The following is a 26,092-nucleotide window of genomic DNA, read 5'->3' on the forward strand; positions in this document are numbered from 1 at the left end:
ATACAGTATGATGATATAATGAAACTAAGCCTAGATCTTTTGACCCAAACCAGTCCATTCCAGTAAGTGCCCTCTTATACCCATCCATCCTTACATAAAGAGTTACAAATAACCCAGCAAAATTTGCAACCAAACTACTAATTGAAGATACAATGCTTGAAACTGAGAGGCTATTTACAATTTTGGATACAGAGCTTGCAACAAGAACCGAAATGTAAGGATCTGGTAGAAACAATTAAAAGATTGCAGACCAACCGATAATAACAAAGAAAGTTCGCAAAATCCTTGAGCAGTCTGTCAATACAAGTACATAGCACAAAACAAAAGCATAGACTCCTTTTCCTTTCTTCAGTATTAGATCACGGCTCACTTCCGCCATTGAATGATGAAATAAGCTGATCCCTTGCAGCTGATTTCTCGCATCCCTTCGTCACATCCAAATCAGACTGCTCGAAGGGCACCATCGTAGCTGCCTTTGCCACTGTAAACTACATAACTGTTGAGTTCATTAATCATCGTCACATCTGTAGATGTAAATATACATTTATATGTACAAATATACGTATGTACGAATGTACATACACATAGACAAATGGAAGTAATGCGGTTGGTGATGTAGAAATTACTAAGTACTATATCAACATGACATCATCATCCAGCTACTTAAATGGGACTATAAAGCTTGATTGCAACAATTTATAGAGTTCGAGCAAAAAATTTCAATAAATTAAAATATGAGGACAAAAGTGTCACCCACCTTACAGTTCGAGGGCCCAAGTATAATTTTGCCTATACACATATATGCATAAACGCAAGCAAACATAGACAAGATGCAGGGAAAAGAGACAGATTAACTGTTGCAAACACTGAAAGAGAGTTCATTCCCGGAAAATCCATACAAATGTAAGTGACATACCCCGAATTTGTTGATGAATAGGTATTCGAGTCAGAAAATCTCACAATGAGAATGAAGATGCAAAAACTGAAAAAGGTGAAAAATTGCAAAACAGAAAAAATTATATTTTACATGGGAAAAAAAACTAAAATAATAAGGACAATTTCACACGCAGAGTACTGCTCTCAATTTAGCTAACTTGATTTTGAAGGGAAAATGGAGGCTCAGATTGATCCATCTATCAAGCATGACAATTTAATGCTAGGGATAAAAGCACCAGAACCACCCGAACTTTAACCTGCTACCACTTGTTTTGGGGATAAGTGCAGAAAAGACTGTCTAAACTTCAGCTACCTTGCACAGAAACCACAAGAATATTTACCATTTCTGCAAATTGCCATCTAAACTTGAAATTTTCATACCTAGCACCCAAACATTCAAATATATTATATTAACAACTTTATTTTCAAACAAGAAAACTCCCCTTTGTTTCTTGATCATCGAACTAATAGCCATTGCTCCAAACAGGAAATCTCCTTGATTCATTGGAAACAATCAAGTAATTAGGATGCCGAACATAAAATTTTCCAAAGTTTCAATAAATACCTGCAGATGGGCAGAGCTTCAGGTAGCTCCGGTGCAGTTGGCCCTTAACTTTGTGTCTCTCCATCTCTATTGGACCTAAAAGCAGGGGCAAATGGTTGCCTGAGAGGCAACAGACCAGCCAAAAATTGCCCTGCCAAAATTTTAGAACCATAGCGCATGGAGAGAAAAGAGCAGTATGAACAGAGAAAACTTCGAAAATCCAAAACCCTAAACCTCATACGCTAATCAGATATCAAAACTCAAGCTTGCAAGGCAAAATTGTCAAAGCAAACCTTTCTACAGTGGACCAAAATCATCATTGCCTCAAAGAGAGAAAAAAGAAAGGGTATCCAGCAGCGATAGCAGCGGCAGCAGCAAAGAAATTAGCAAAAGCATAACAATGCTCTTAAAATGGCATTAAGCTTAAGAATCCTTCAGCGTAAACATTGTACATCCTATCAGATCCAACATGGTGGACAAGGACTAGGCAATAATTTCTCAGACAGCATGGCTTAATGGTCAACAAAAGTCGTGATCAGCTTCTGTTGGGCTCCGCCACACTCTTGGTAGAAAAAGCCCCTAAGCCACCGTTTGGTTCGGGGTTGAGTAAAAACTTGTTATTCCAGGAATAGAGTTAAATTCAGGGTTAAGGTGGGGTTAGAGTAATTTTGTGTTTGGTTGAGAATTGGGTATAGTCTAGGTATAGGTAAAATAGTATTTGGTTGGAGTAGATGGGATAAGAAGGATAGTGGATAAAACAGTGTTTTGTTTGGTTGGAGTAGTGGAGTGGGGTGGGGTTAGCTAACCCAACCCTCCAAATTGGGTGTTTGGGAATAACTTCGGGGTTAAGGGGTTATTCCACCCCTTAACCCCGAACCAAACGGGTGCTAAGAGAACAGGACTCCTCAAAGTATAGTATATGAAAATACAGAAAACGAATTATGAATTCTTCATCTCAAAGTATAGCATGAAAATACAGAAAACAAATTATGAATTCTTCAATGAGGCAGTGTAGAGAAATAAAACGTGAAGATTCAGATTACCCCGTCAATAGGACGAGAAATCCAGAATTTCCTCCATAAGATGAACATACGGATAGGCAATGCAGAGACTTACATATGCACCAGGGTGTAGGCAGCAATTTTTCACAGTTTTGCGACTTGCTATCTCTCCAGGCCTGAAGAGTGGCTGCAAACGGTTGCCTGCTAAACACAGACCAACCGAAATTTGCCTTGCCCCTCAATACACAGGAGAAAATAGCAGCATATACAAAACGTGCACCAAAACTCCAAACCCTGAAACAAAGTACGAAATCCAGATTCCAGGATCTGCATTAACAAACCTGCAGTCCAAATCACGTAACATCCTTCTGGGCGTGCCAAAGCTTCTACGAGAAAGAAAAAGAGAATACAGCAGAACCAGCAAAGAAAGGCAAGATGAAAGACAAAGAAAACAAGAAGAGGAAAGAATAAGAGAAAGGACTCGAGATTCCAAAAGAAGAATCACCGGCCATGGGAGTGATGATAGAGAGAGCAAAGGAAGCAAATCCATCTCTCTAATTCTCTTGAAATCACTCCAATGGGAAGAATACACTACCACAGCCCACGACATGGTGCAGGCAATACTTTCTCCTCTCCACACCATAAGAATAATATGGATATTCGGATCTACAGGGTGCAGGCAATAATTTCTCATAGTTGTGAGGGACTCCATACATTTTTACATTAAAATAACTAAAAAAGATAGATTTCTTGAAATAAATTTCTATTAGATTATAGAAACAAGTGCCTTCAAAAACCATCATGATAACAACTAAACTATAAATTATTGGCTATTTATTATTAGCTAAAATAAGTCCAATTTCCTATCCCATGATAATATGCCCAAAAGACTAATAAGTTGAGTTGGATAAGCCCAACAAGTTGAGGGAGACTGCAATCCGCAATACACCTAACAGCAAGAGGCCCAACAATAGACATAACATCCAGGTGATGCAAGTCAAGTCGAAGCCGGTGAGCGCTATAGTTGAGCCCTTAAGTGCGATGGATATGCCCTTCCTATTAGGGCTTGCTTTTTGGATAGTTGGTTAGCGCTTACGATCCATATCCATATACATAAGTGAAAAAAAGGAAAATATTTTGTGAAAAGCATTGAATCCAAAACAAATGCATACATCTCTTTGGAGATATCTGATAAAATGGAATGATATAGAGAAGATTAGCATGGCCCCTGCACAAGGATGACACGCACAGATCAAGTCAATGCACACGATTTAATCATGAACAGAGGTACTCACAGTCCACTACACTGCCGCAAGCAAATGGATCTTTTACAACAATGAAACACATTTAGTTTGCATTAGAAGCTCCATTAAGGAAAATACTGCAAAAGTCAAAGGGAAAGGTATTACAAAGAAATGTGAAGTCCAAAGCTCCGATCAAAACAAGTTACATGTTAAGTTTATAATTGGCAGTTATTAATATTATAGTAACTCTATAGAGTTGATCACATTGCTGAAGAGAGGATGAGATTGCGAAGATAGCTCAGATTCGCCCTTTGATTGATCACATAGATCACTCCCCTCTCCGCCCATTCAAATCAAACACTTAATGATGAATGGCTGCAGCAGTCACACTGACCCATCCAAGCTACCTTGCCATTACAGTCACCATTTTCTTAACGTGTGTGTGTACCTATGCATATGTAGGGACATACACACACGCGCGCACACGCACACACACAAAAACAAACACGCACACACACACACACACACAATAGGTCCGTCTTGCATGCATGCAAACAAAAACAAACACGCACACACACACACACACACACACACACACACACATAATCAATTTATCTATCTACCCATCCAACCATCGATAATATACAAGGAGCGGTAAAGAGTGACTACACTCAAATCATTGCCTGCCAAACTGCAGCAAGAAACACAAAATGTGGTTTGTTACACAAAATTTTAACAAGTGAACTTTGTGTGCTAAACTTGTAATCTTTAAACACATTTAGGCCTGCAAAGGTCGCAATCAAGGGGTGAAAAAAAGAAAAAAAGGTGCCAAAAAGTTGTAAAACTAAGAAAAGGTAAACCTTTTATTCAAATGGCATAAAGAAAAAGGCCAACTTAATACATAGTAAAAGGTAAAATTCTTGTCATACTCAACTGGCTATAAGAGACAGGTGAGGATGGCTCAGATATTGGCCCATCAATCAAGCGTAACGATTGCTTAAACTCCTCAATATTGAAGTAAATGACAATGCTATAAAAAAGTACAGGGCAATCTTCTGAACCAACAAACTATTTTTAGTTGTCACCATTCTTTTCATCTTCATTGGCCTAAAAGTGGTTGCAAATTGTTGATTACGTAGAAGACCAGCCGAAATTTGCCTTGCCAACATATTAATGCCTTAGATGACGAGAAAAGAGAAGTGAGCACACAAAGTGTCAAAACCCAAAACCCTAAACCCCAAAACATAAACCGAAGATTGATATGAATGACTAAGCAATTCCGCACCATAAAATTAGGAAAATATCCTTTGCTCAGGCCAAAATCATCATTGCCTTGAATAGAATAGAAAAGAGAAGTAAAAGGTACCCATCAGCAGAAGGGGCAAAGAGGGAAGCACGTCCTTATAATTAGGGGTGTTCATGGGAATCGAAGAAGCCGAAAGCATAACTGAACCAAAGTTTCTTTTTTCTTTCTTCCCAACACATGTTTGATTCCAGTACACAGAATTCCAAAAACCAGATTTTCTGGTTCGGTTATGTTTTGCATTTTTTCTCCACAAAGTAAAAAATAAATAAATAAATAAAAATCAGAAAAACAGTTAACCCATCCGAACCAGTTTGGTTCATAAACATCTAAAGTTGTTCCAATTCACTTTTCTTTGGTCCTTCTAGTTCAAAAGCAAAGCCCCTACCAATCTAGGGTTTCAAGATCACCAACCTTTATCACATCTCCTCCTTCGACGCGCCCCTTCTCCTCTGGTGGCTCCCCCACCAAACCATCTCTCTCTCTCACTTAAATCTTATTCGCCACCTGCTCACTCTTAGACACCACCGTCAACACTGTCAATGCCAAACAGGCTAACCAGTTTGCCATACCGGTTGAAACCAAAAAACTGGTGGTTTTGCAACCTGTTCATATTTTGTCCAAACCGGTCCAGTTAATTAGACTGGTTTCACCCCTACTTATAATGAACATACAAAGTAGATATGATTGCTTTGAGGAAAGTTTGTGAGGAGGCCTTCAAACTTTCATCCACGCAACACATAACTTGCTACTCATAATGAACATGTTAGGGCATAAAAAATATAAAAGTTTTTCCCTAACATTTCCAAATCAGATCCAGGAAAAGGGAGATAAAAAAAAAAGAGATCCAAAACTAGATTAATAAGAATAAAAAATACCGAAGTGCCTGTGAAGCATCTCCTAGAGAGAGATTGCAACTAAAGGAAACAAGACATGGCTTCAGATCTAACGAAGTTTGCAACACATCTGTAAACAATATGTGAAAAAGAAGCATAAACACTCCCTAAATCGACAAAAAAAGGAAAAAAGTACCTCCAAATCGGATCTAACTTCAGTTCGAAAACAATGAGTTTTAGCGAGAGAGAAGTGATTAAATATGTATGCGAAAATGGCGAATGGAGGGAAGGAGATCACAAAGATTACCTGGGAGGACGAAGTAGTAGAAGAGGATAGGTGTTCGTGCGAGAGAGAGAGAGAGCAGCGTGCAACAATACTCGCCTTCAGTAATCCAATATACGCACCCCCCCCCTCCCCCCTTCGGTAATATTTTCGGTGTAATCTTACACCTTTTGTTATGCTGAAATACCAAATAGATTACATATTGAATGAACCAAATGCAGTAATCCTGACAGGATTGCATGTAATCCTGCAAGGATAACCGAACCAAACGCACCCTTTATGTAATGCTTCTAAATCATGCCTGACATGGTGGACCAAATCCAGCCAATAATTTCTCAAAGAGTAGGGCTGCCAAATTAACTTACTCTTGCAAACAGCTTGTGTGTAGCTTGAAGCTCAATTGAGTTGATTACATTGGCTGCTTTAAGAAATAAGCTGAGCATGAGATAGGAGTGAAAACGGATACAAATCAGCAAAGTAGATAAATCATATCTGCACCTATATTCCATATTTCTTTTCCAAATTCTTTTGTTTTTCCCCCTTCTCCTGAATATGGAAACAGAAGATATGTGGATTCTAAAGTTGGAAATCATATTTGAATAAAAAGCTACAGAATAAAACTAAAACTTGATATAACATAATTGTACTATAAATATGTAACATATCTTGAAAAAGTGTAAAATAAATCAATAAGGAACTCATACAAAGATTCAAGGGAAACAAGCAATAAAAGAAGAAAACCAGGAAGTATGCCTCTCACAAAACACAAAACCCTCACACTACCAACATCAAAAGGTTATCTGGAAAAAAAGGAATAAAGATCAAGTAGCACAAGAAGCTACAGAATGGTTTATAAAAGTGGAAACTTCGACAGATTAAACTCTCGAGATTGAGACCAACTGCAACAGATTTAATGCCTTCCTATTCAGTTTCAAAGCTAAGCATATCCAACTACAACAGATTAAGCTCTCGAGAGTCAAGACCAACTGAAAATTCACGTAAGTTCAGGTACCAATAGTGCAATTTACCCAAATAAAGCATTAAAGCTGAACACCCCAAATCCTGATTTCGAGAACTAAACCAGCAAGCCTGCATCCCCAAGTTAGGGTACTGTCTTTTTGGGTGGGCCAAGAACTAGAAACACAGATGGAGATACAATGAGATTGGAGGAAGGGAGGCTCAGATTCACCACTGATTGATCAAATAAACAAATCTCCTCTCTCTCTCTCTCTCTCACTTTCTCTCTATCTCCCACACTTCTTGTTCAAGTAAAACTCTTCATAAGGGCAAAGGGCTGCAGCAGTTGCACTCATGCCATACAAGCTGCCTTGCCATCATGACCTTCGAGATAGTATGGTGTCATCAATCATCATTGCCTCCCTGTTGTGGACATTATGTCAACTTACATACATTTATACATATACGTTATACACAAGAAGGGGCAAGCAAGAGAGCTTAATCAATCCATCACCTCCAACCTGAGGCAGAAACAAAAATAAGCCGTTCAATAGCACAAAACCCTCAAAAATGAAAATGTATCCAAAATTTGAAAATCGACAATTAACTTGTCAAAGGTTCTAGGGTTAACTTCATATGTAGTTCCTGAAATCCGACCATTATTTCCATTTTGGCCTTTAAGTAGGCCAAAAACATCATTGCCTTTCAAAAAGGAAAAGATAAGAAGCGAAGAAGGAAGTAAGAAGGGCTCAACAATGCACTTATAACAGCAATGATAACCACAGGCTGTTAATAACAAGAGGTAGGGAAGCTGTTCAAACCTTCCATCCTTCCCTCACAAAAACTCGAGGATTTTCAGTGTGTCGCTCAAATGTTGTCTGGGTCCATTTTAATGCATCAAAAGCAGAGGAGCTGCCTTTAGAATTTCTTTTTGAGCAATGCTATGAAGTTAGGGAAGCAAATGGGTTGCATAATATCCGTCCAACCAAGCTTCCAAATCTGAATTTTTCCATCTCTCCTGGCCTGAAGAGTGGCTGCAAATGGTTGCTTGCTAAAACACAGACCAACCAAATTTGCCTTGCCCCTCAACAGGAGGAAATAGCAGCTTGTACAAAAACCATACCAAAGCTGCAGACTGTGAACCACAAACCTTGAACCCAGATTACCGACCGTCCCTAGCGCAGGAAGCACTGAGCCATATGCTTAAGTTTTTTATTTTTTTTAATAGAAAAAAGGAAAAGATGTTGCGAAGTTTTGAAATCCAACAAAATCAGTCAAACTGCACACATCGCTTCAGAGACATCTGATAAATTGGAACAATACAGAGAAGATTAGCATGGTCCCTGCAGATCCAGCCAATAATCTTCCAAGAGTAGGGCTGCAATCAAGTTAACACAATTGACTACTTTCGGAAACAAGCTGAGAATGTGCTAGGGGTGAAAATGGATCGAACACAAATCAGCAGAGTAGCTAAACCATATCTACATCCATATTGCATAGTTCTTTTCCAAATTCTTGCTTTATTTTTTATTTTTTATATTGGAAATCAAGTTTAATAACATATATTAAAATATCTACAATGTTCTTCAAAACTTCAAAAAACTTTATTTACCCCTGGAGGACCAACATACCCTTATTGATTTCAAAAAATTCATTCATATATCCCCTAGAGGAAATGGGGATATATGAATGAATTTTTTATTTTTTATATTGGAAATCAAGTTTAATAACATATATTAAAATATCTACAATGTTCTTCAAAACTTCAAAAAACTTTATTTACCCCTGGAGGACCAACATACCCTTATTGATTTCAAAAAATTCATTCATATATCCCCATTTCCTCTAGGGTTTACAATGGGTTGGTTTTAAAAGGATACTTTGGTAAGTTTAGGGTAAATTTGAAAATTTTGAGTAAGACCCTCAAGAAAATTTACAACAAATCAATAGATACAAGGATTTAAGGAAAACAAGTAATAAAAGAAGCTAAGAATTAATATGCCAGCTACAAAACACAAAACCCTCAGCCTAACAAGATAAAGCAGCTGTCTGGGAAAAGAAAGAAAGAAGGAAAAGTAGAAAGCAGCTGCAGAATTGTTTAATAAAAGTGGAAATGTCAACAGATAAAAATAATTGAAAGAAAAGGAAGAGGATGGTGGAAGGGACATCAAATTCATCTTTGTTTGGTCAAATAAATAGGGATAATTTCATATGCACCCTTTAGTCCATTAAATCTTCAATCAACCCACCCACTCAACCATAGGACCGCTATTATCCTAACCGCACATCCCTTCATCCAAGGGCCAAAAACCTAATAGCAACAATGACTTAGTGCTATTAATAGTATAGTACCCTAGTTCTACATATATATATATATATCCTCTCCGCCACAATGAAGCCCCTCCTGTAGGCAAACAGCTGCAGCGGGTGCACTAATGCCATCCAAAGCTGCCAGCCATCATAAGCTTCAATATGGGATCTGAAAGGGAGAAGGGTCGAGGAAACAATTTCTCCAACCCCACGAATGGTGAACAGATGTATATATGGATGCAACTGGTGCAAGCAATAATTTCACATAGACAGGGACATGTTCACACATTTTTACGAAAATATCCTTCGAGGAGAATATTTGGCTTCCCAAGCTTATAAACAATTGATAGCAACAAGGTATTGCATGGAGCTATGCACCAAAACAATACAAATCACCTTACATACATGCATCTCCCACCAGCCTAACAATGCGCAAATTTTAAATGGTAGTCTGCAAAGAAGCGTCTTGCCAACCATGCAACAACTTCAGCATATTATAAGAAAGAGAAATATGCAAAAATAATGGGTCAAATTGCAAATCCAAAACCCCAACCCAAGCCCAAGATGAAAGGTAGTAAGTTTACATTCCAGACACAGAAAACCCCAATAACTTGGCCGAGGCAATAATTTCTCCAAATGTAGGGCTGTCAATTGAGTCGTTTGCTTTCAAACAACTTATATTCAGCTTGTGTTACGCTTAACCACCCTTCTCTTTTTACAAGAGAAACATCAAAGAAAACACCTCAAAAAACACTTCTTCAAATACTTAAAAAGAAGCAAAACGAATTATAAATTCGTCAATCAAGCCGAGATAATAATAATTAAAATCTTTTTACAAGAGAAACGTCAAAGAAAACACCTCAAAAAACACTTCTTCAAATACTTAAAAAGAAGCAAAACGAATTATAAATTCGTCAATCAAGCCGAGATAATAATAATTAAAATCTTTTTACAAGAGAAACGTCAAAGAAAACACCTCAAAAAACACTTCTTCAAATACTTAAAAAGAAGCAAAACGAATTATAAATTCGTCAATCAAGCCGAGATAATAATAATTAAAATCTTTTTACAAGAGAAACGTCAAAGAAAACACCTCAAAAAACACTTCTTCAAATACTTAAAAAGAAGCAAAACGAATTATAAATTCGTCAATCAAGCCGAGATAATAATAATTAAAATCTTTTTACAAGAGAAACGTCAAAGAAAACACCTCAAAAAACACTTCTTCAAATACTTAAAAAGAAGCAAAACGAATTATAAATTCGTCAATCAAGCCGAGATAATAATAATTAAAGATAAGGCTCAGTTTGGCCCAACTGCCAGATATGAAAATATCAGTATTTTCTCCATAAAGTGGAGGGTGAATGAGCGGACAACATGCAGACGTACAGATACACCAGGTGCATGCAATAATTTTATTGGTAGTTCTGTTACTCATAGTCACCATCTCTTCAGCCTAAAGAATGGCTGCAAATGGTTGCCTGCTAAGAAACAGATTAACAGACCAGCCAAATTTGCATTACCCACTCAGTAGACACAAGAAAATAACAGTGCTCCAATATAAAGCTCAAAAACTCCAAACCCAGAGCCCACAAATCAGAATATGGGGATCTAAATTGACTCTGTGTCACAAATTGGGTAGAATTTTTTTTATAAGTAATCCTATCAATTTTATAATTATAAAAATAATTTCTTAAAAAAAATAATTATAAAAATAGACTTCTAAATGCGGTGAATGATTTACCGCATTTATAACTCCTCATTAGGGGTAGAAAAAGAATAAAAGCGGTGAACCATTCACCGCTTTTACCATCGTAGAAATATAAAAAAAAGTGAGAAAATGAAAGAAAGCGGTGAATGGTTCACCGCTTTTAAAAGCGGTGAACCATTTACCGCTTTTATAGGACCATATTAATAAATAAAAATTTAATAGATCTATTTTTAGAATAAAATTTTAGGAGAAGACTATTGAACTAAAAAACCCCTCTTGGTGGGCCAAAATCATCACCGCCTCAAAAAGAAAAGAAAAGAAAAGAGAATAAATCTTGCAGAAGTAGCAATGAAAGGTAAGGAATGAAGAGCCATGAAATAAACATACAAAGACAGGAAACATTTTTGAAAAAAAACTCCCTTATCCATTTCCAAATCCGAATGATAGCGCAGATACACCACTTCAGAATCAAACCTGAAGAAATATTGACACATTGTAAAACTCATGTTATTTATTATCCGACCCATTTCATCCCTAGAAATAGCCCTACAAAGTGAAAAAAAAAAAAAACGGACCACTTTGGTAGCCGCAACATTGGTAAAAAGAAAAAGGACCACTTTGGTAGGAGCAATATCTGTAAAACAAGAGAGTCTCCAGTGCAATGGTTATATGAACAGCACTCAGACTGAGTTGTGGTGCTCACACTGTGGAGAGCCATCACACCTACAAGATTTTCCAGAGTTTCCATATAACACAATGACTTGGGGAATGCCAGTGTGATGCAGTACAAGATTCCATACATTTTTACCAAAAAAAGATAAAAAAAAGCATTCATCCTCTTTTAATCCATTCTGCCAAGTGGATTGGACCATAACTCACGCATGGAATTGTGCAAGTAATCATTTCTCCTCTCCCATGGGCAATATGTGCACAGAGTGCAGGCAATAATTTCTCATAAATGAGGGGACTTAATACATTTTAACCAAAAAATCTCAAAATTAAATAACATAATCTTTTTTTTTATCTTAATAATATCATGGCAACCACTAAACATGAAATAAGACATATGCAGGAACAAGTAGAATATGAAAAGATTTTGCAGAAAACGAAAGTATTACAAGATATCAGCTAAATAAATATAATTTAGATATCAACATAAATAAACATACTCCAATAGATTGACAAAAGCAGATGAACTTTTAGAAAAAAATACCAACATTAAACAGCATTAAAAGCTCAAAAAAGAACACAAGTACAAAAAAATGAAGACAAATAGTAAGAAACCTTATTTCCAACATCTCAGTACCAAAGCCCAAACCACTAGTCGAACAGGATCGAATTAAAATACAAACCCTCCCAATGCCAGAAATTATCAAAATAGTAATGTTATATAGTAGAAAACAAAGCAGGAGATTGGATGAGATTGTGCAGGGAACTCATATTCGCGTTTTATTGATCAGAGATATATCTCTCTAGCCTGCCCTCTGCACTTGTCCAAATCAAACCCTCCTAAGTTTGAATGGCGGCAACAGATGTGATCGCGCCAACCAAGCTGCCATGCCATTACAACCTTAATAGAGAATGAAGTTCACAATCATCATCACCTCCTCAACTTGCATATCTATGTATGTACATGCACCGATACTTACATAATATGTGCAGACTTCCAAAATATATATACTAGAAAAGGTAGCGAAGAGTGATTATGATCCAAACTAATTCAAAATTAGAATAATATGGGTAAACTTTATTAATTAACAGTTATTGAGGTCAGAAAAGGTCGCAACCGAGCAGAGGAAGCAAAAGAATTTTTTTTTCAGAAAGCTGCAAAAATGAGAAGATGTGTGTTTTGTCTTATTCAAAATGAGATATGGAAAAGGCCAATTTAATACGCCAGTCACCAGTTGGCTTGATTTGGTTTCAGAGTGTATTCAGTTCCACGCTCGCCCCTATGTCAGTTCATGAAAAAATAGATTTCTTGTTATACACAACTACGTTTAGAGAATTATCAGAATGGCCCATCAACAAGACATGATGACTGCTTAAGCTCGTCAACTTTGAAGCAGATGACAACAATATAATTAGAGTTAGGGCCATCTTCTAGACAATAAACTGTCTTTACTTGAACAACCATTTACAAATTCTTGAAGGGCATATTTCAAAAAGGCCAATTGTTGAGGGGTTCTTAGTACATACATACATTTATTTATACGTCTCTCCAACTCTATCAGCCTAAAAGTGGGTGCAATGGTTGCCAAAGAAGAAATGAACCACCCAAAATTTGCCTTGCCAACAAATTAGAACTGTAGCAAATGGAGAGAAATGAGTAGTGTGTACAAATAAAGCATCAAAATCCAAACCCTAGACCCCAAACCTTAAATCCGAGAACTAGAAATTCCGCATGACAAAATAAGCACAGTACCCTTTCAGGCAGACCAAAATCATCATTGCCTCAAAGTGAAAGCAAGAAAGAAGAAGGGGTATCTAGAGGCAACAAAAGAATGGGCCATAAAATGAACTTACAGTGGAGATAGGATCCACGGATTGCTGTTCTCAGGAGGAAAGGTGAGGCAGCCCTTTCAACCTTCCATCTTCCCCTCCCAAAAGCTTAAGAAATTTCAATGTGACACATTTCACACCCAACGTGGTGGACCAGGTCTAGGCACTAATTTCTCCAAATATAGGGCTGTCAGTTTAGCTCATTGCTAAACAGCTCACACTAGGCTGAGTCTCCTTTCCCAAAAAGCCCAAAAAGAAAAGCCCAAAAAGAAACACTACAAAAAGACCAATCGAAATACCAAAATAGAGAGTTTTTCTCTGTACAATGGAGGAAAGATAGATATGTTATGAACAGATATACAGATACACCAGGTGCAAGCAATAATTTCTTGTTGTTCCACAATTCCTCATCTCTGCTAGCCTGAAAGGTGGCTGCAAATGGTTGCCTTGTAGGAAGAAGGCCAGCCATAATTTGCTGAACCACTCAGTAGAGAGTAGAAAATTGCCGTTCATAAGGTAAAACACTAAAACGCCAAACTCTGAACCCCAAATCTGATCTCCGGGATTTATATCAATGAGTCTTCATCCAAATCAGGTAATCACCCTTTGGGCAGGCCAATATCATCATACCCTCAATGAGAAAGAAAAAGAGAAAACAGGTATCCAGCAGAAATAGTCAAAAATGAGGCAAAAAAAAAAAAAAGGAAAAGGAAGACAAAAAGGGGGGAGGAAATCCCAAAACAGAAATCGCAAGATGGCAAGAGCTTTACATCAAAAACCACTCCTCTGTTACAAGAAAAGCCCAAAACATAAAATCCAAAAAACTCCTCTAAATATCAAAAAGAAGGGAAAGCAAATGATATATCCTTCAATTCAAATCTTCTGGACATAAAGGGAAAGAAAAAAAGGCTCAGATTGGCCCATTTATCAGACATGATATTTTTTTTTCTTTTTTGAGAGAAAGGTAGCAAGCTACCTGCTTTGTTCATTTATCAGGCATCAGAATTGCAGTACCTTCTCTATGAGAAGGACTATAGATGAATGAGATGTACTTATACACCAAGTACAGGAAACGATATATCGCATATATATATCTCTCTCTCTCTCTCTTAGCCAGTCTAAAGAGTGGCTGCAAATGGTTGCCTGACAAAAGACAGACCAACCAGAAATTGCCATGCCAAATATACTAGAACATCAGGAGACGAGGAAATAGCAGAGCATACGGAGAAGATTCAAAAATCCAAATGTAAAATCCAACTCAAATACAGAGGAGCAAGGATCTAAATTAACAAGTCTGCATCCCAAATCAGGTAAATATCCCTGTAGGTGGGCCAAATCATCATAGCCTCGAAGAGAAAGGAAAAAGAGAACAAAATTTATCCAGAAGCAGAAGCATATAATAAGACAATGATGTCTAAAGTGGTTGAATATAATGCAAATGGCAAATCCGAAAAATCAAAAAAGAAAAAAAGAAGTGAAACAAGAGGGAAGGCAAATTGGCCTCCCCTCTCGTCCAGACCAGGTCCCTCCTAGTGACGAATAGCTGCGGCTGTTGTCCAAACACCATCCAAACTGCCTTCCATATATTAACATTCTGAGGTATCCATAGTAATATCCTTACATTCCATAACAGAGCTGAAAAGAGCTCAAAGAGAAGAAATGGTATTCAGCTTGAAATTACCTACTATTCTGTCATGTAATGGACTTGCTGCTCACCATCGTCTCCTTTCTGAGTGTTTGTGTGAACGCATATGTGTACATATATGTACATATATATATGTACGCATGCAAGTATGTATATATGTATGTATATACAGAGAGGAATCAACGGCCCGAAGGAACGACAGTGTGGGTAGCATGAAAGCAAGGACGGAACAGCACAGGGAAGAAGGGCAGGAACAGAAAGTAATTAAGAGGAGAGAGCAATTGAAAGCTGAGAGAGAGAGAGAGAGAGAGAGAATTTCAGGTCATCTCCCATTAAAGGAAAGCCACAGCATATCGCAATCTCTCAGGATTAAAGGTACAAGGTTAGTAAAGGATAAAATGTATGGATAGTCCCTATACCTTTGCAATATTGCAACTTCGATGCTGATGCCAAAAGTGACAAGCTTAGTCAGCCACTCATTTCTGATAGCAGGATGCAAATGGTTGTCTGCAGAAAACAGACCATCCAACATTTGCCATGCCTCTACAAGTGAGAAAAAGTATGCTCCACTTTATAGAAATGCTCCACTTTATAGAAATGCTCCACTTTATAGAAACGGGCCATTCGTTTCACATTTTGTGACATTCCAGAAATCCTCCATACTATCTATTCAAGACAGTCAAATCGTCACCGTGGAACTCAATTTGCGAAGTAGTACGAGATATTGGTGAGGCGGTGGGGTCATTCTAGATTCCCAACATATATACAATACCTTGTATTAGGAGTAGGGATGCAAATGGATCCGGATTGGTGGAGCTCCAGCGCCAATCTGCCCCGAATGGGGCAATAAGTGGGGGACAATAAATGGATTCCGGGCAGTAAACGAGCGGAATTTTATGACCCAATATGTGGGGGACAATAAAGGAATGGTAAAAACGTATAGAACTTCTGAACTACGGACCATTTTGAGTCAACTTTCCAACTTTCTTTCCAACTTTAACTACCCAACCTTTCAATTTGTTTGATTTGAGCTAATTACTTGCATCAATGAGAAGAACGACGCATTCAAATTTTGAAGTCAAAGTGTGGTTATCTGACTCAAATCAAACAAATCGAAAGGTCGGGTAGTAAAATCAAAATTTCAAAAGGTAGGATAGCCGATTCAAAATGATCCATAGTAATTCAAGGCAGGATACTCTAAAAAAATTGATCCACCCCCGGATCTGCCCTGAATAAGCATTTAAATTATAAGACAACTTCTAATTTTTCTAGAATATTATTTGAGTTTTAAATGCACGATATTCCTAGAATGCTATATACAAGTGAAATGAACAAACCCTAAAGTCAAAAGTTTCAAAAAATTTTATATTTAGCTAAAACCATACTTTTATACACTTCTTTTTTATTAGAAACAGAAATGCTAATATAAAAAATATACTAGTTTTTGAAACTATAAATCTAACTAGATAGTTAAAATCACATTAGATAACAACCTTCTCATGTACCACAATAATAAGGAATCGTCCAGTAAAATATATAGAACAAACATATTGAGGGTCTCTTACAAAGCAGAGAGAATGGAACTACAATAGTTATTATATCATATTCAAAATAATTCCAGCTATGGGAGTGTGCACCTCTATATTTCCACACAGTATCTTTGGCCATATCAATAATCCAAAGATGTACTCAAATACAATTAGTATCAAGTTTGAGGCAACAATCAAAATTAAAATCAAGCAAAACTCAGACTTATTACCCAGTTTGTTCTAACTCCTACTTGCCGGTGTTTTAAGAATAAAAACGGAAAACACACAGCATAAAAATCCCTTAATCCCAGATCAAAATAAACTCCTTTCGAACAATGGATTAAATGAATTTCATTTCTAAGAGGGATGTCAAGGAGTAGATTCGACTCACTTAAAAAAGTAAGAAAAAGAAACCACATTTGCCAACTAACAACATATCTATCATGACAACTGAAATTGAACAGTTTTGTTGTTTTAAAAAAAAATCAAACATCATAAAGTTCCTTGACTTGAAAAACCAAAAAAAACAAATCCAAAACCAATAGACTGAAACAAATTAACTTTGTTAATATAACTATTTTAAAAAAAATAGAGTGAACCAATAAAAAGAACATAGATAATATCATTGGCAGAACATGGATTCAACTTGCGCTAATCTTCCCCCTTTGACAGAATAACTGATCTTACTAGTATAAAGAAAGTCCCACAGCAATAATATAGCAAATCAGGGAAAATTTCTTGAAGTTAAAAACAGTCAGTATCCTAAGGGGTCAGCCAATCAAAAAAAAATTTCTTAGTGTCAGAAGCTTACAAAGGAATAAAGTTAGTGAAAAAAGACGGCATAGATTAAAGAAAAAAATTATACTGAACAGCATCCCTAGACCAAAACCAAACACTCATCCAAACGAAATCTTAAAAATAAAATCTAATTTCACAGATATTAAAAAAATAGAAACTCCAATAAGAAGAGTAGCGATGAAAATAGCCTGAGACTCAAGGACGATAGTCTCACATTTACCTTCCTTTACCATTTGTACAAATTTCACTCTCTCCCTCCCTCTGTTGACATGTCCAAATCAAACCAGTTCCAGTGGCAAATGGATGCAGCGGTTGCAATACCCGGCAAGTGCACTCATGCCATCCAAGCTGCCTTGCCATTACAACCTTCAATATAGAGTCCTCTAAATATGAGAAGAGTCAAACTAGCTAGCTGTGAGCACCATTCAGTCTAAACTGATTTACCAAACAAAACTAACTCATTGCCATTAATTTGATTAATTTTACTAGAAATTTGGTTCAGCTTAGTTTCATTAATTGACTGGAAAAAACCGAAACAAACAAAATTCCTTGAATTTTCAATAATTTGATAAGTAATAGTCTTTAGGTCGTGAGAAAATAATTAAAAAATTTAACAAGCACTACCGCTAGAGTAAAGAGTTAGGATAAGATTAATCATATTTATATGGGTAAACTTCAAATACCACCCCTGTGGTTCCGCACTTTCTCACTTTTGTACAATGTGGTTTAAAGTGTATCAAGTTAGTGTCCTGTGGTTTCATTTTTATCTTTTCGTCAGCTTTTCCGTTAATATTTCGTTAAATTATATACAAAAAAAACTTCAGATACCCCACCTAGATTTATCGAATATTCACTTTAGTACCCTTTAGTTTTAACTTTGTCACTAATTTAACGAAAAAATTAGTGGAATTAATAATGAAAAGATAAAAATGAAACCACAGGGTACTAAAGTGAGAAAGTGTGAAACTACAGGGGCGGTATTTGAAGTTTTCCCTATTTATATTTATGTTTTGACAGTTTTATGTATATTGGCCTAAATGAAAGTTTGTAAACCTTACGGCTGTCTAGCTAAAAAAAAAAAAAAAAAAAAAAACCATAACCCTCTTTGGGAGATCAAATAGCAAAAAGAACCTCAAACAACGATTAACAAAAATGGAGAAATTCCACAAATAAAACAGATTAAAGAGAATTGGGAGGGATTGAACAAAGGTAGGCTCAGATTCGCCTTTGATCCATCACATGAAGAGATCTCCCTCTCCTTTTCCTCTCCTCTTGCTCAAATCCTTCGAGGACTATGACTGCAGCGGTTGCACTGAAGCCATCCAAGCTTATTGCCGTCATAATCCATTTAATTTGGGATCAGGAATGAGCACAACGAGAAAAAAGAGTTTAGTTTAGAGATCACCCATCAATCAGTGATATGCCATCACCAGCTCCAATTGCTTGGATACAAACCAATGGCTATTGCGATCATCATCACCTGCTTATAGATGCAAAAGTTTGTCTGCATTCACAGAGAGCAGCTGTATGCATTCACAGAGAGCAGCAGAAGAAGTACGCATTCACAGAGAGCAGCAGCAGCAGCAGAAGAAGAAGAAGAAGAAGAAGAAGAAGAATATGCATGCACTCACAGAGAGGAGGAGGAGGAGGAGCAGCAGCAGCAGCAGCAGAAGAAAGAAAAAGGGTTTAGAAACAAAAAAACACAAGTTCAAACCACATTACGAGGGGCATAAATCACCCACCACTCAACAAAGAACCATCAGCTACACAAGAAGCAACAATTCCGCAGAGCTCCTGGTAGAAATAAGGAAGGTTTGAAGCAGGGAAAGCAAATCCCTGCCCAGATGCACTTGTCTACCACACCCAAAGAATTACAGGCTTGTTCTGTTGGATAAATTGCACCACTAGTCCCCAAACTTTTAGCCAAGTTTCATTTTGGTCCTCAAATTTCATGTTGGATACTAGATATCCGAAAATTTTGGTACATTATTTTCACTCATTAGCACATTATTTTCAGTCATTAGCCTCATCTTTTGCTAGAGGAAAATTTATTGCCTGCACCAGGTGCATCCAAACATTCACGCACCAAGCATCCATCGGCTCTCAATCTCATCCAGGAGACAAAGGCACAATGATGCAGGTGCTTAATGATGCACAATTTCTCATGCACATATACCAGCCAAGCTTGCGTAACTTCATAACCTTCTAGCACCCAAGAGAAGAAAAAAGCATCACACACACACAATGAGAATGAGAGAGAGAGAGAGAGCGAGAGAGAGAGAGGGGAAGTCTTGAAATCTAAAAGCAAGCCTAGAGGCCTTAGAATTTAACTGCTGACATTTAACTTTTAAGGCCTCTAGACAGGGGTGTAAACGAGCCGAGCTTTAGCGAGCTTATCTCAGCTCAAGCTTGGCTTAAAATTAATTTCAAGCCTAAACTTAGGCTCAAGCTCACCTTGAAATTAATTCGGGCCTTGCTGGAGAGAGCGTAACTTCAAATCGAGCGAGCTCGAGCCCTAAACGAGCCACTTGAAATTCTTAACATCATACAATCTATAATTTAATTTTTGTAAAACAATATCTAAATTTGATACAAAAATATGTCTAATAGTTCAACATATAAAATAAATGCATGAATACGGTATTATAATATTAAGAAAAGTAATTTAGGGGAAGTGACTGGGCGAGCAAGTGAAAGAGAGGGAGAGGGAGTAATTAAAGCAAGGTTTTGCTGGTTTGGTTTTGCGGGTCAACAAATATGCCCAATAACCTAAACTCTATATACATATAATTAAAATACATAATATATAATTATATATTTATAAATACTTTTAATATATATATATATATATATATATATATATATATATATATATATTCGAGCTTTTCGAGCCTATTCAAGCGAGCCCAGCAATACTCAAGCTTGGCTTGAAATCAATTGAGTTTTTTTTCTCTTCAAGCTCAGCTCAATTAATTTCGAGTCGAGCTCGAGCGAGCTAAATACCGAGCCGAACATGAGCCGAACACGAGCCGAACACGAGCTGAATTTTTAACGAGCCAGCTCGTGTTCGAGCTGACCCCAGCTCGCTCGTGTTCAGCTCGTTGACACCCCTAATAGTGTGAAGCAGAGAAAGCAAGTCCTTGCCAAGATGCATTTGTCTGCCATTCGAAAAGCATTACACCTCTTTTTTTAGGTAAATTGCACTATTAGCCCCCAAAACTTTCACTCAAGTTTCCATTTGGTCCTCGAATTTCCAAGCTGACTATTAGATACCCGAAACTTCAGCCATTAGCCTCATATTTGTTGAAGAAAAAGTTATTCCCTTCACCCAGTGTATCCGTACATTCATGCGCCTTGCATCCATCAACTCTCAACCTCATACAGGAGGCTGAGGAACAATGGCGCAGGTGCATGCTATGGCACAATTTCTCATGCATGTAAACCAGCCAACCTTACGGAGTTCATACCCCTCCAGCACATGAGAAGAACAAAACACACACACACACACACACACACACACACACACACAGATAGATAGATAGATAGAGAGAGAGAGAGACAGAGAGACAGAGAGAGAGACTTGAACATTCGAGAGGGCCTTATAACGCCATCCCTTTCACTCAATTTTCGGGGCCTTCTACTTTGCCCTCCTGTTTAGTTTTACCTGGAAGTAATAAGAAGAGTTACGGCAGATATTCAATATAAGTACCTTGCATTAATTATTGAATAAGAATGCATATAGAACCTTACAAAACTCTGAATTTCCTCAAGTTTTAGAAACCATATCTAAAACACTCACTTGCATATGTAATTGAAATACCATTCAATATATCAACCACAACACTATATTCCAATAATCAAATAATTATATAACCTATCTAAAATGCCATAACCTTGTATACAAACCCTCAAAAGATAGGCTTAAATCGTGAATTTCACTTCATAGCGATGTTGTCCCCTATCCTCCCTACCCCCCAATCGAGGCTTTCCTTTAAAACTATGATCCACAACCAACAAAAGTGATAAGTTGAGCATTAAGCACTATTTGTCGACATATTGGAGGATATACACCATCAGAAACTAGTGATCAAGTGAAAATAACACGGTCAAACAAAACCCTTGATTTGAAAGAATCTTTGTACTTCTAGACAAGCTAACAAATTAACAAGAACAACGCTACTCGTAGACCCAAAAGTTTGATGAAAAATCTTAAGCTCTCTCTATCCAAGGGTTTACACGCCCCTTTTCACCTTTCAATATTAAAAAACAAAATTATTTTTTTCTTAATTATTATTTTTTGAACAAAAATTTTGAAAACGAAAGCATTACTTTTCTCAAAAACATATTTTTTTTGAAAAAAAAAAACTTTTTTGAAGAACCAAACATACGGAAAAAAAAATACTAATCTAGCAAGAAAATTATTTTCCGGAATATTTTTTCGAAAAACAAACACCATCTAAGAGGAGATAATGACTGGGGGGGAGAGGGAGGCTCAGATTCGCCTTTGGTCGCTCACTTCCTAGGGCTACAAATGGCTATAGCGGTTGCAACAAATGCCATCCAAGCTCTTCCTCGCCATTATAGCCCCTTCGAAGTGGGATCCAAAGAGCTTCATGAGAAGAAGAGAAGGGTTTAAGCTTCGAGATTTACCCACTGAATCAGTGCAATACGCCATATCGCGATCATCATCGCCTCCCATTGTTGTGGATGTGATATGCATGAGTGTGTGGATCGGAGAAGAAGAAGAAGAAGCAGCAGCAGCAGAGAAAGAGAGTTTTGAGTGGGGAAACGAAGATGCAGAAGATGATAGTTAGTTAATTCGGATTCGGCAAAAAATTCGGTACGGGTATAACCCGGATAAAATTCGTCTTCTAATTTTTAAATAAAAATTCGTTGAAAAATACAGCTAAAAAACAGATTCATCAATTATTCGAATACATGATTTATACGGATATTACACGTTCACCAATTAAAAATTCGGGATAAAAAATTCGGCTATTAAACTAAGTTTTTTTCTCTCAAGATTTATGCTATTAGCCAAAAAAAAAAAAAAAAGTAACTAGAATGTAATAGAAGAGATTATAACCCTCTTTAATTCTCTCCCTCTCTCTCTATATACATATATATAAAACTCACCGAAACGATGAAAGGGGAAAATTATTATTTCATGTATGCTGTAGAGATTAAAGATAAAAAAGAAGTAATGAATCTTAATAAATGCATATTCACAATGATGTTGTTACTCAAAACCATACAATCAGTAATTAAGAGAAGATGAAATAAAGGAAAGAGAGAGAGAAACTAAAGCATAAAAATTTCTTGTAAAGAACCACCCGATTACTGATCCATCGTTGGAGAGAAGAGGCGACGAGGAGGGTTTCGATTTCTGAAGAGTGAAGAACCCGATCTTCGATGTGGCCCCGCGGGGGCTTCCGATGGCATTCGGCGAGCGGCCGAAAGGGAAGATTGGGAGGGGAAGGGATGGGGACTAGGGTCGGTGGCAGGGCGGCAGGGGTGAGAAGTTAGGGCAAAACTTTTTGATCGAGTGATATGATATTTTTTTCTGAATTTTCGGAAAAAATACGAATAGGGATGTTTTATTCATTTTTTTCAAAAATTCGCGAATAATTTATTCGCGAATTATTCACGAATTAACTAACATACACCATCAGAAACTAGTGATCAAATGAAAATAACACGGTCAAGCAAAACCCTTGATTTGAAAGAATCTTTGTAATTCTAGACAAGCTAACAAATTAACAAGAACAACGCTACTCGTAGACCCAAAAGTTTGATGAAAATCCTTATGCTCTCTCCACCCAAGGGTTTACACGCCCCTTGTCACCTTTCAATGTTAAAAGACCAAAAAAAAATTCTTAATTATTATTTTTTGAACAAAAATTTTGAAAACGAAAGCATTACTTTTCTCAAGAACATATTTTTTTGAAAAATATATATATACTTTTTTGAAGAACCAAACATACGAAAAAAAAAAAAATACTAATCTAGCGAGAAAATTATTTTCCGGAATATTTTTTCGAAAAACAAACACCATCTAAGAGGAGATAATGACTGGGGGGGAGAGGGACGCTCAGATTCGCCTTTGGTGGCTCACTTCCTAGGGCTACAAATGGCTACAGCGGTTGCAACAAATGCCATCCAAGCTCTTCCTCGCCATTATAGCCCCTTCGAAGTGGGATCCAAAGAGATTCATGAGAAGAAGAAGAAGGGCAAGGGTTTAAGCTTCGAGATTTACCCACTGAATCAGTGCAATACGCCATATCGCGATCATCATCGCCCCCCATTGTTGTGGATGCGATGTGCATGAGTGTGTGTGGATCGGAGAAGAAGAAGAAGAAGCAGCAGAGAAAGAGAGTTTGGGTGGGGGGAACGAAGATGCAGAAGATAATGGTAGAGGCGAAGATTCTAGAGAGAGCTTCTTTCTTTATTGGATTCCATAAAGAAAGTGAACAGAGTGGAGGCGGTCTCTTCTATGTAGCAGTTACACAGCATCGCTTTTGTCGCAAGCCAATTAAATTTTTTACAAATAAAATAAAAGATAAGATATATTTATAAAAAGGGATAATTATATAGGACTCCTTCAAAAATCCTATTATCCTATCAAAAATTTCGACAATCATGAATTAAAAAATAACTAATCATAATTAATTAAAAGATAAATTAATTTTTTAATATATATATATATATAGTCCGGCTGGAATACTATCGATAGTACCAAGGGATAGTACCAAGGATTTAGTACTATCGAATTTTCTACCGTTAAATTTAACCCTTGATAATTTTTACCCATCAGATTATACTATTCAACCAACAACTCACTCAACCTTAAGGGACCCATATCATCCTAACAACACATTTCTCAATTCAAAGGCTAAAAAATTAATAGCATCAATAGCTTAGTGCTATTAATAGTATTCCGGTCTAGTTTTATATATATATATATATATATATATATATATATATATATATATATATATAATTNGTTAAAAGACAAAAAAAAAATTCTTAATTATTATTTTTTGAACAAAAATTTTGAAAACGAAAGCATTACTTTTCTCAAAAACATATTTTTTTGAAAAAAATATATATACTTTTTTGAAGAACCAAACATACGAAAAAAAAAAAAAAATACTAATCTAGCGAGAAAATTATTTTCCGGAATATATTTTCGAAAAACAAGCACCATCTAAGAGGAGGCTCAAATTCCCCTTTGGTCGCTCCCTTTGGTCGCTCACTTCCTAGGGCTACAAATGGCTACAGCGGTTGCAACAAATGCCATCCAAGCTCTTCCTCGCCATTATAGCCCCTTCGAAGTGGGATCCAAAGAGCTTCATGAGAAGAAGAAGAAGGACAAGGGTTTAAGCTTCGAGATTTACCCACTGAATCAGTGCAATACGCCATATCGCGATCATCATCGTCTCCCATTGTTGTGGATGCGATGTGCATGAGTGTATGTGGATCGGAGAAGAAGAAGAAGCAGCAGCAGAGAAAGAGAGTTTGAGTGGGGGGAACGAAGATGCAGAAGATAATGGCAGAGGCGAAGATTCTAGAGAGAGCTTCTTTCTTTATTGGATTCCATAAAGAAAGTGAGAGGAGGCGGTCTCTTCTATGTAGCAGTTACACAGCATCGCTTTTGTCGCAGGCCAATTAAATTTTTTACAAATAAAATAAAAGATAAGATATATTTATAAAAAGGGATAATTATATAGGACTCCTTCAAAAATCCTATTATCCTATCAAAAATTTCGACAATCATGAATTAAAAAATAACTAATCATAATTAATTAAAAGATAAATTAATTTTTTAATATATATATATATATAGTCCGGCTGAAATACTATCGATAGTACCAAGGGATAGTACCAAGGATTTAGTACTATCGAATTTTCTACCGTTAAATTTAACCCTTGATAATTTTTACCCATCAGATTATACTATTCAACTAACAACTCACTCAACCCTAAGGGGCCCATATCATCCTAACAACACATTTCTCAATTCAAAGGCTAAAAAATTAATAGCATCAATAGCTTAGTGCTATTGATAGTATTCCGGTCTAATTTTATATATATATATATATATATATAATTTATATTTTCTTTCTAACTCCCTTCTCTTTAACCATAGTGATAGTAAAATTTACGGCGACAGCAACAGCGAAGGCAAGACCCTTGGTCGGAGCAAAAATAAAATACACTACACGTACCGTGACGAAGGCAAGGAAAGAAAAAAAAAATATAACTTTTTATAAAGATAAATTTGTAAGAATAAAATAATTATTTTACAAATCCACCGTTAGAAAACTAAAAGTGAATCCAACGGAGAGACAAATATGAATGAATTAAAACTTTTTGAGAGAGATTTTTTAAATCAAAAAATTTTCAAAAGGACAAATTTGATTATTTAAGTTTTGTATAAATTTATCAATCATTTGATATATTTACAAAGAGTTTAATGAAATTAATCCTTATAAA

At 36.6% G+C, this 26,092-nt stretch overlaps 1 protein-coding gene across 29 annotated transcripts; it reads right to left on the reverse strand.

Moving 5' to 3' along the window:
* LOC109724675 lies at positions 95-25,244 on the reverse strand. 29 transcript variants are annotated; one of them, XM_020253574.1, is made up of 4 exons: positions 23,853-24,062; positions 22,247-23,441; positions 1,502-1,631; positions 95-481 (listed from the first exon to the last, which is right to left on the reverse strand). In XM_020253574.1, the coding sequence occupies exons 2-4, from the start codon at positions 22,283-22,285 to the stop codon at positions 360-362; spliced, it is 291 nt and encodes a 96-aa protein (XP_020109163.1). In that variant the 5' UTR covers positions 22,286-23,441; positions 23,853-24,062; the 3' UTR covers positions 95-359. The 29 variants fall into 29 exon arrangements, 11 of the variants coding, with proteins under 11 accessions (XP_020109163.1, XP_020109162.1, XP_020109158.1 ...); XM_020253573.1 differs by having other exon boundaries at positions 22,247-23,782; XM_020253569.1 differs by lacking the exons at positions 22,247-23,441; positions 23,853-24,062 and adding exons at positions 6,172-6,325; positions 6,513-8,745 and having other exon boundaries at positions 1,502-1,600.

The sequence above is a fragment of the Ananas comosus genome, linkage group 19 (genome assembly GCF_001540865.1).
Source record: "Ananas comosus cultivar F153 linkage group 19, ASM154086v1, whole genome shotgun sequence".
Taxonomy (NCBI): domain Eukaryota; kingdom Viridiplantae; phylum Streptophyta; class Magnoliopsida; order Poales; family Bromeliaceae; genus Ananas; species Ananas comosus.

Excerpts from the sequence above, each read along its gene's own strand:
- LOC109724675 (XM_020253567.1), bottom strand. The coding sequence starts at position 6,740 with ATGATTTCCAACTTTAGAATCCACATATCTTCTGTTTCCATATTCAGG. Across the intron at positions 6,395-6,512 it reads CACACAAGCTGTTTGCAAGA|GATTACATGCAATCCTGTCA; the intron begins GTAAGTTAATTT and ends TTATCCTTGCAG. Across the intron at positions 482-1,501 it reads GAAGCTCTGCCCATCTGCAG|TGGCAAAGGCAGCTACGATG; the intron begins GTATTTATTGAA and ends TGTAGTTTACAG.